This window comes from Pantherophis guttatus, chromosome 2 (genome assembly GCF_059756535.1).
Source record: "Pantherophis guttatus breed Tessera chromosome 2, ASM5975653v1, whole genome shotgun sequence".
In the NCBI taxonomy this organism is placed as follows: domain Eukaryota; kingdom Metazoa; phylum Chordata; class Lepidosauria; order Squamata; family Colubridae; genus Pantherophis; species Pantherophis guttatus.
The window spans coordinates 154,345,736-154,355,970 of NC_142064.1; the positions used below are offsets into that span (position 1 = coordinate 154,345,736).

The 10,235-nt window shown below is 38.3% G+C and overlaps 1 protein-coding gene across 1 annotated transcript; it reads left to right on the forward strand.

The window, feature by feature from the left end:
- Window positions 1-2,158: 2,158 nt before the first annotated feature.
- RPL38 (ribosomal protein L38) lies at window positions 2,159-9,878 on the forward strand. Its single transcript, XM_034412733.3, has 5 exons — window positions 2,159-2,304; window positions 2,511-2,538; window positions 5,132-5,192; window positions 7,381-7,503; window positions 9,800-9,878. The coding sequence occupies exons 2-5, from the start codon at window positions 2,536-2,538 to the stop codon at window positions 9,823-9,825; spliced, it is 213 nt and encodes a 70-aa protein (XP_034268624.1). The 5' UTR covers window positions 2,159-2,304; window positions 2,511-2,535; the 3' UTR covers window positions 9,826-9,878.
- The last annotated feature ends 357 nt before the right edge of the window (window positions 9,879-10,235 follow it).

The following is a 10,235-nucleotide window of genomic DNA, read 5'->3' on the forward strand; positions in this document are numbered from 1 at the left end:
GGCCCTTTCTTGATCGAGATTCCCTGTGCACAGTCACTCACGCCCTCATCACCTCTCGCCTGGACTACTGCAATGCTCTCTATGTGGGGCTCCCCTTGAAGGGCACCTGGAGGCTCCAACTGGTCCAGAATGCGACTGCGCAGGTAGTTACGGGAGCTGCTTGGCGCTCCCATACAACACCTCTCCTGCGTGAGCTGCACTGGCTCCCAGTGGTCTTCCGGGTGTGCTTCAAGGTGTTGGTTATCACCTTTAAAGCGCTCTATGGCATAGGACCTAGATATCTTTGAGATCGCCTGCTGCTACCGATGGCCTCCCATCGACCTGTGCGCTCCCACAGAGAGGGCCTCCTCGGGGTGCCATCAGCCAAACAATGTAGGCTGGTGACCCCCAGGGGGAGGGCCTTTTCTGTGGGGGCACCTACCCTCTGGAACCAGCTGCCCCCAGAGATAAGGAGAATCCAAGACCTCAGTGCCTTCCGCCGTGCCCTTAAAACTTTCTTTTTTCAGCAAGCCAGGGTGGCCTAACACTTTTTTAAATGTTTTTAATTGTGTTGTCATTGCTTTTAATTATAGGGCCAAATATATATATATATATATATATATATATATATATATATATATATATATATATATATATATCTTTTTAATTGTATTTTAATGTTTGTAGTTTATGTTTTTACTTTCGCTGTACACCGCCCTGAGTCCTCAGGGAGAAGAGCGGTATATAAAATTGATATAAAATAAAATAAATAAATAAAATAAATTTGTAGAACTCTTGTCAGGCCAAATTGTCATCCCAAACACTTTCTTTTCTTAAACTAGATTCCTCAGTGGGTGCTCAGTCCTATTCCTTTGTCGTTCCTTTTCTTCTATTCCCCAAGTTTCCATGCTCTTTTATTCCATTCTGACAGGTTCTTAGAAACCCTTCTGTCTGCATAATTTTCCCATCATAAGATAGCAGAATCTTCGACCTGCTATCTCATAATCCTTTTGGAATGGATATAAACTGCTATGAAAAACCGCTTTTCTAAGGTGTATAATGTAACCGTCCTACAATATATTTAAGCATCTGGTTGTTCCCCATTTTTCTCTGGGGAGAGAGAAACCTCATCATGACACTGCCTAGCAGTGCCACTATCAAAATTTCTTAGGTCCCGCTGCTCAGTGGTGAAATTCAATTTTTTTTACTACTGATTCTGTGGGCGTGGCTTGATGGGCGTGGCAGGGGAAGGATACTGCAAAATCTCCATTTCCACCCCACTCCAGGGGAAGGATATTGCAAAATCTCTATTCCCACCCCACTCTGGGACCAGTATTTGCCGGTTCTTCGAACTACTCTTCTCCAGATCCTGTCAGAACCTGCTGGATTTCATCCCAGCCGCTACTGTTAGAGCGCTGCTTGCTGATTCTTAATGTTGCCAGGTGTCCACTATTTGAGCGGACAGTCCACTTTTTTCACATTATGTTCACTATTTTTTTCCACAAAATAGTGGACATTTTTTTTATTCAAAAGCTTTATGATGAAATTAAAATGTAATTTAATATTTTACATATTATTATATTTGATGTTTTGAATTTTAAGTAAAGTTTTGAAGTGATTATTTTAATACGTGTTAAAATGTTTGTAAGAAAATATATAATTTAATTGTAAATTTTTATTTTATTTTTTACTACTTAACACCCCCCCACCCTTGTCCGCTATTTTTTGGAAGCAGACCTGGCAACCCTACGTTGAAAGCTACAAAGAAATGGATCTCTCTGTATCCTCAATTATCTTTTGCTCTTTTTAAGTATAAGGGCTAAAGTGTAAGTATAAAGTTTAAATATAAGGGCTTATTCGGGAATGGTTTCTGTTTTGCTTCTGATTGAATAAGACAACGAAAACAATTTTTTATCTTCATGGTGGTGGTTGCTTCATTTTTTATGCATTTAATGCATGCTGCTGCAAATTGTACCCGCGCTGCTGTTTTTCATAGAGTGCGCATTTTGCGCTAAATTCGCAGGTAGGAACAGTTTACAAGTAAGCAAATTCTAATCTAAAGCTTCTAGTTGTACGTACATACAAGACTGATTTGACACCTACAACGCGCCGTACAGCATCCCTGATACCCAGCTACAGAGTGCTTACAAGCCCCACGCATTTCCACTCTAACACCGCCGAGTTCCAGCTAGTTTTGCCTCGCTTGCTATTGTGATCTTCCTCGGCCTCCGTAGTTTAAGCTCCAAAAGCAGGGTTTAACTACCCGGATGCGGAAGTGCTTGTTCTTTTCTCTCCCGTGGTGTTGCCGTTGTTTCGTGCTTCTCGGTAAGCGGCGGTTACAATCCGTTGGCATCCGTGGAGACTCCAGGTGGGGGCAGGTGGGAAGAGGGCGGAGGAGGAGCGTTAAGGTGCCAAGTGTGTGACCGTGAATGTTTGGGGAGGGCGGAAAAGGGGGGGCGGGAGGAAAATAAGTCGGCGATCGAACCCCCTATTCCGGCAGTTAACTCGCTAATTTGATTTCTGTTCTGCAGGCAGCTGCGGCCAGAAGCCCTCGCCATGGTAAGCGGCGGATACTCCTGAATCGGTGGTTGTTTTGATGATGCCAAAATTAAAAGAAGTCGGTTCGAAAAAGATAACAGTGGAAAAAGCCTTTTCCCGCGAAGGGCATTTTGATTCTGACGAATGGCTAACGTATTATTCATGTTCCATGAATGTTTAAATGTGTTCCCGTACTTCGTTTTCACGTTTTAAACAAATCAGGCATAGTTTTATTTGTTGTTGCTTTTTTTACATTGAGTTAAATTTTAATATATGGAACGGAAATAAAGTAAGAGAAATAATTCCATCCGATTTCTCTCTCTTTCTATTCCATATATGGAATAAAAACCTGCATTTAATATATGGAATAGGCGTTATTCTAGGAGAATAGCAGTGGAAAGCAACTTTTTTAAAAATGCAAGTTTTCAGATGTAGCTTGGCTCTTAGTACTACTGTAAGGCCATGTGGTTATCCTAGATAAACCATGGAAGTGGTTAGCCATTGCCTTCTTTCCAGGATACTTTTTTCAATTTAGCAATCCAGTCCGTATCTGTAGTATTTCCTGAAAGTTTCCCATCAATGTAGTAACCCAGACTTGAGCCAGTTAGTATTTGAGCCCAGAGGGGTTTAACCATCCCTCCTTCCTATAAGGAAAATGTATGGAAGGTACAGTACTAGTACTGGGGGAGAAGAAACTGGAAGAACACAGTTTGGTGTGAGAATACAGGTAGTCCTCAAATTTGCAACCATTCGTTTTGTGACCATTTGAAAAGGGTGACTTATGACCGTTTTTCACGCTTAGGACCATTGCAGCATCCCCGTGGTCACAAAATTCAGATGCTTGGCATTTGGTTCCTATTTATGACGGTTTTGCAACCTGACATGCAAAGTCAATGGAGAGGCCAGATTCACAGTAAAACAGCTGGGCTACTAACTTAACAACTGATGTGATTCCCTTAACCCCTGTGGCAAAAAAATGTTGTAAAATGGGGCAAAACGCACTTTTAACTGTTTCGTTTAGCAACAGAAATTTTGCGCTCGATTGATTGTAAGTCGAGCACTACCTGTACTTGCTTTTTTGAAACATGCTGCTTTTGATAGAGAGCTTTGCTGGATAAAAGCAGAATAAGGTAACCATCTTCCTTTGTGCTGTAGCGAGATACTTTGATGCATATGTGCTGCCTGTAGATATCAGAATAGGGTAGAATATTCATTTTGGTAAGTTTTGTGTCACTTGCAAAGGGAGATGGAAATCTTTCACCAACTTCTGATTGATCTTCGTCACTTTTACTTACTCCAAGTTAGGTGAAAGGTTGGAATTACAAAGGCATCTAGAACAGGGGTCTCCAACCTTGGCAACTTTAAGACTTGTGGATTTCAACTCCCAGAATTCCTCCTTAGGTTTGCTAGCTGAGGAATTCTGGGAGTTGAAGTCCATAAGTCTTAAAGTTGCCAAGGTTGGAGACCCCTGATCTAGAAAGTCTTAATTGTATAAAACGCTAGCCAAAGCTTGTCAATCCATCAGCCTTTCCAATTCTGGAACAACAGGAAAGGGTTAGATTATAGCTTGAAGAAAGTTGTAGCAGTTTCAACAAATGTTCCATATGTGATCCCAGCAAGTCTCTTCATGGGGATGGACTGCGTTTTCTGACATGCTTGAAGATACTCCAGTTACCTTTAGTTGTCAGGCCTGTTTTCTCCCAAGTGACCCTTGCCTTAAGAACAATTTATGATGGACATTTTTATTGGAAAATTGCTAGGTTTGCTCCAAACGGCATTCAACCAATCCCCCTGTATTTTCTTCAGGAGAAAAGGGATGGGGAAGTAGGCTTATCCAGATGACAGAACATGATTTCATGAAGTGATACGTAAGCAAGACTAGCCGGCAAAAATTACAGAGATGGCAGTTAGATGTCTTTAATGCTAGTATTAGGAGCAAATATGGAAACAGAAAAATTTCCAGGCCCTCATTTATTAGCGAACTCATTAAGCTGAAGCCACTCAGAATATTGTGAAGAGTTTCCCAGATTTCATATTGATAAGATATCAATATCACTCATAGTCACTGGGTTGTTATGTCTTAACATTCATTGAGCAGTCCTTGATGCTCTCTGAGCTTGATTGTTTACTTATAACAGGGGTGTCAAAACTTGCAGGCCGCAGGCCAGTTGCATCACATGCTGGCCCAAACCAGTTCAGCAAAAAGGGGGAAAAGTCCTGATATGTCACATGATGCGAGTTTGACACCCCTGACTTACAGTCCTTTCATTACCCAAACTAGAGAACATCATCAGTGCTAGTCCCAGCACTAGCACTGATGATGTTCCCTTGTTTGGTAATGTAATGTCTGCAAATAAACAACCAAGTTCAGAGAGCACCAAGGACCCCTCATTTCATCTCTGAGTTACAAATATTTTTTATTGCTAATATTTGTTCCTCTCTGCTTCCTTAAATGATGCTACTTTTTGCTAAAAATGAGTTCATAAAGGTTACATTTTTCTGTTTAATAGAATGGCTTGGCAAAAAAAGGGAAAGTTGTTGGGCTGCAGGAATAAAATGTATTTTCACAATGCACTGGACGCCAGGCTCATGTTCATTCTTGTATTTATTATAGCCTCGAAAAATTGAAGAGATCAAAGATTTTCTGTTGACTGCCAGGAGGAAAGATGCAAAATGTGAGTACCAATTGGGGCTCTTTGCTTTGTTTCACTAATTATAATGGTTGTGTGATTTAGTCTTGTATTGTAATTTATGCTGAAAATATAATATCCATTATTATGTTAGAGTGGTATTCTTTAATATTAATTGTGGGCGCTATCAACTTTTTAAAATGTCCCATAGCAACCCAGGTCTTGTCCAAATACTGCATTTGGAGAGCCATGTCTTAGTCATGCATTCTCTTTCCCTCTGTCCATGTTTTAAAAGCAATGGCTCTTTTTGCCGACACTTTTAAATAATGTCTCTGAATATTCTGTCATATATAAAAGATCATTAAGTAAATGATTAGAAGCTTAATAGTGAAACATTTTCCAAAGCAGTTTTAATTTACATCATTTAGAGTCATTTAAAAACCATAAAGTTTTGTAGCAGCTTTCATTGGCATTACTTAACAATGGTAAATTTCTAGGGCATTATAATCAGCTAAGAAATTGCCAGTAAACATATTTTTATCATGTTTGCTTTTAGAAACAGATTGGGAATTCTATTATGCTTGAATCAAAGCTTTTCTTTATAATGGTTTTGCAACTTAGCAATGTACTGCAGAACTGCATACAAGCTTCTGAGCCCTTTAGAAATATCCATAATTGAACACTTGATGGAAAAAGTATGTGAATCTTTACATAATAACTAGTGATGTTTCCTGAAGCAGCAGTGATTTCAGCAAAGGGATTCCTGTCCCTGTTAATCCTGTGAATTTACTTGGGAATATTTTGGCCTCTTCCTCTTTATAGAGTTATTTCAACTCAATGGTAGATACCCACTTCAGTGGGAAGGTAACAGTTTTCCTTGGCGTATAACGGGTGTCAAACTCACATAGGGCTGCATCACATGACATGTCGGGACTTTTTTCCCCTTTGCTAAACCAGGCATCGGCATGAAGTTTGACAGCCCTAGCATATAGTCATGCTGGTCACATGACTGGCTGGCTTCTTTAGGCTAAGAAACAGATGAGCACCACGCCCAGAGTCAGATACAGGGAAAACTACCTGAAACAGTTGGCTTTAGGTCATGCTGCAATTCATTTGATCGGGATTTTGATTTGGCCATACCAAAACGCAAACTTTCTTTTGCTTCAGCCATTCTTCGTAGATATGCTTGTGTGTTTGGGATCGTTGTGGTGCATGACCCAAATTCACTTACGTTTCACTTTATAGGCAGATAGACTCCTGTAGAACTTCTCAGTATAGTCCAGACTCTTTCCCTCTTAATCCCAAAAGTGCAGAGCAACCCCAAATCATAATAGTACAACTGGCATGCTGGTTGGGATGAGAATCGTTTGCAGAAATATGATGGTTTTCTCAAAATTTTCTAATTTTTTCCCCAAAGTTCTACTTTTGACCTCTCTGTCCATCGAAATTATTGTAGTAACTTATTGAATAGTTCCTTATGGAAGGCCCATTGAATACTTTCACCGGACATTGTAAGAATAGCCTACAGATCTTTTGCCATCATCCTGGATTCTTTGTAGTATCCCAGTGTATTGTATTCCTGGAGCAGTTAAGTTTAGTTTACTCTTAAGCTAAATCTTACTTTTAAGATTATCCTAAGGTGTCACATATTTTCTCCAAGATCATGAATGTTGCCTCAGAATGTTCCTTAAAAGTATAGTGCATATATTGGGTATAAAATCTACCAGTACCAATAGTCAAGCTGATATCACATTGCAGGTTTACAGATTATTCTAAAGGGTTCACAGATTTTTCTTAACACTGTAAGCCTTTACTGTAAAGATGTTAGTGCTTGTTTTTGGTAATAAAATCACAGAAACTAATTTTTGGCTTGTTTTTATGTACTTTTGATATCTATGAGTCTGTAACAAATATTAGCCTCAAGATTATTCCAGTATGTTACTTAAATAATTTTTTAATAATTATTTTTTAAAATGTATTGTGAGCCGCTCTGAGTCTTCGGAGAGGGGCGGCATATAAATTTAATTAATTAAATTAAATTAAATAAACAAAAACATTTTTAAACAGGTATGATAACTTAGTTCTACTCACAAGTGTCTCTGTCATCATGAGATAAAGTGGATATAATAAAATGTTCTGTCTCAAAATTACATTAAATTCTGTTTCTTACTAGGCAGTTTGTTCCTTAGTATAATCAATGCATAATGATAACCCTGATATTTTTATACAATAGCTGTTAAGATCAAGAAGAATAAAGACAATGTAAAGTTCAAGGTGCGTTGCAGCCGATACCTGTACACCTTGGTCATCACAGATAAGGAAAAGGCTGAAAAACTGAAGCAGTCTCTGCCACCAGGTAACTGACTTTATAAGTGGAATTGTGCAACATGCAATAAAATTAATAGTAAGCAAATTGTCCCACATTTTAGCCAGTTGATCCTTATTGTGGGGTTTTAGGTATATAGTTTTGTCTATTTGTTCTTTCATAAGATGATGAGTATTCTAATTGGGTCACTTTTGCCAATCTTGTTTCACAGAATACTATATAATATGCTTTGAACACCTGGATAAAAGGCAAACTATAAATCTAAAATGACTTGTTATTATGCATTGCATGTGGAGAAACCCTGAACATTTGGGGCACTGGACAAGTTTGAAAAAATTAAATGATTATAGGCTTCCTGAAAATAAACATGTGAAGAAATAAAATCAGCTGCCTTGTCTGAAGAGTTAACTTCATGTACTTTAGGATGCTGTGACATCAAAGTGAGGATACTTAGATGATTCATTCATTTTAACAGATCATAGAAAATGACTAACTTCTTAGTAGATGAAAGTGGGAGGCCACCTTGAGATGAAATTCCAGAGCCTGGCAGAACTGCTATAAGTTCTTCCTGTTAATGTCAACTGATAATTTATACCTCCAAGAAGTGGGAAGGGAAAGCCAGCAAAGTAGTCATGGGTAGGAAAAACAGCCCTTTAGATATTTTAGTTGATAATGAACTTTGAATATCATTGCCAACAGTTTGAATTAAGCATGGAAACAATTTAGATAAAATAGTCCTATTTTCCTAAATGGAATTTCTCTAAAGAAGCTGGCTACAGCATTCTGGGTCATTGTTATTTCTAAATACTTTTCATCTTATTGCAATCCTCCAGATGTGGAGTATTAAGGCATCAGTTATTCTGACCACATCTCTCTCCAGTTACCTAAACTGGATTAAGGCATTCCCAGTTACAGCTCTTGTCTGAGGTCAAAGCCAAGTGCAGGCAAACTGCTGAGCTGTGAACCTACATTTGCTATTTTATCCAGCATTGATTAAATTGTTATTCCAAAGTCAGCATTACTAAATAAAAATGCCTGTGTCATAGCTGAATTACTCTTTGGTGATTTGCTTCATATCTAGGCATTGGTTCTGGATCTCTTGATGCAATTCTAGGGAGGCTGTAAAAGAATCAGTCTGAATATTATTTGTATTTTGACACAAACTGCAAATTCCAGGATAAAATCTTACAACAGTTTTCTGGAACTGTCAGATGATATGAATAAAATGAAACATTTAGTACTCACTAGTGACTGATAAGTTGAAAGGTCACTTTCTTCATTCAACAAAAACCAAACTATGTGCCTAAAACTGATTTGAAATTAATCATAATCTGTAGGTATAGTAGCTTAAACTTGAAAGGCAGTTTCACACTTTAAAATGTTTAAAAATTGAATCTCTAAATTGGCTGAAGTTACTTGACACTGCTGTATTAATTAGGCATTATCTCTTAGAAGGACAGTCTTTTTCCCCTGAGAAGAAAACTATGGTTAAGGAAGTTTAATTTCCATTGATTTCAGTCAATGAGTATAGCAGTTCCTTTCAAAGTTAGTGGGATTTAATCACTTAAATCCCTTTGCATTGTAAATTAAATTACTCTGCTGTTTGTTTAACAAATAGAAATATATTTTCCTTGTTGATACCAACATGAAAGTTTGCTTTTAAGGGATAGTTCAGGTTTAATGAAAACAATAAATTGGTGCTTAGTTCGTGTTAAAAATATAGGTGCAACGAAATGAAATGATCCCAGAAAGCAGTAGTTTTGTAGATTAATCCAAATAATACATATTTTGTATGAGCACCAGTGTTGTTTCAGAACTGGCAACGTGGAGGGGGGGTGGGGGTTAAACATACAGAACAGATTTAGAGGCAAATGACTGAAAAGCAGTGTAATGAATATCCACCAAGAGATGTGGCAGATGGGAGAGTTCTGAGTTTTTCAGCAGATACAAATGAAATGTCAGCCTAATAAGCTAAGCTTTTAAAGCCCTGTGTCTAAATGTCACTTGTGTAGCAGGGAATATTGTAGAGCTGGGAGGCTGCATTTAAGCCATCAAATTCAACATCTCTGCTGGATAGAATAAAGAGATGTCATTTTGAAGAAGAACATAGATAATTTTAGATGTTTAGTGACATTTATATCAAGCCACCAATTAAAAACTAGCTATGAGGCTGCAGATTATGCTCTTACACTTGCTCAGGAAGATCTCCTTTCAAAGTTAAACAACTTGTGTTTGGGTAAATGGTTAAAATGATAGTTTTACATACAAATAATGAAAGTATTGTCTGTTTGCTCTTCTTCAGTATGTGTTTCTCTTTGTTCTCTAGGTTTGGCAGTAAAAGAACTGAAGTGAATCTGTCCTCTTTGGAATTTGGTCGGTGGGTTGTAATAAAGGAATGAACTTTCTCTCTTGTCAGTGTCATATTTTTCTGCGAGTAGCTTGGCAGGAAATATAACTGGCCTAGCAAACATTTGACCTTCCATAGCGTGAAATCAGTAGGTATAGACAAAAAGCGTCTGTTCTTAATTTTGAAATAGGATTGATTTGGGTACTACATTGTGCAGCTCCCACCTGCAGTTCTGGTTTACAGTTCTGATGCACGTGAGATGACCTCTTGAAAATACAGTTCTTGAATATTGGAATAAGATGCAAGTTGGCATGAAACCTTAAGTAGCTATTCCAAAACAGGCATATTTTAGATGTATTGGGAATTTTACCCCAGTGCATCTGAGTAGGCCAAGCTAGGGAGGCTGCTCTAACAG

Coding starts and splice junctions, on each gene's coding strand:
- RPL38 (XM_034412733.3), top strand. Junction 5,193..7,380: donor CAGGAGGAAAGATGCAAAAT/GTGAGTACCAAT, acceptor TTTATACAATAG/CTGTTAAGATCAAGAAGAAT. Junction 7,504..9,799: donor GAAGCAGTCTCTGCCACCAG/GTAACTGACTTT, acceptor TTTGTTCTCTAG/GTTTGGCAGTAAAAGAACTG.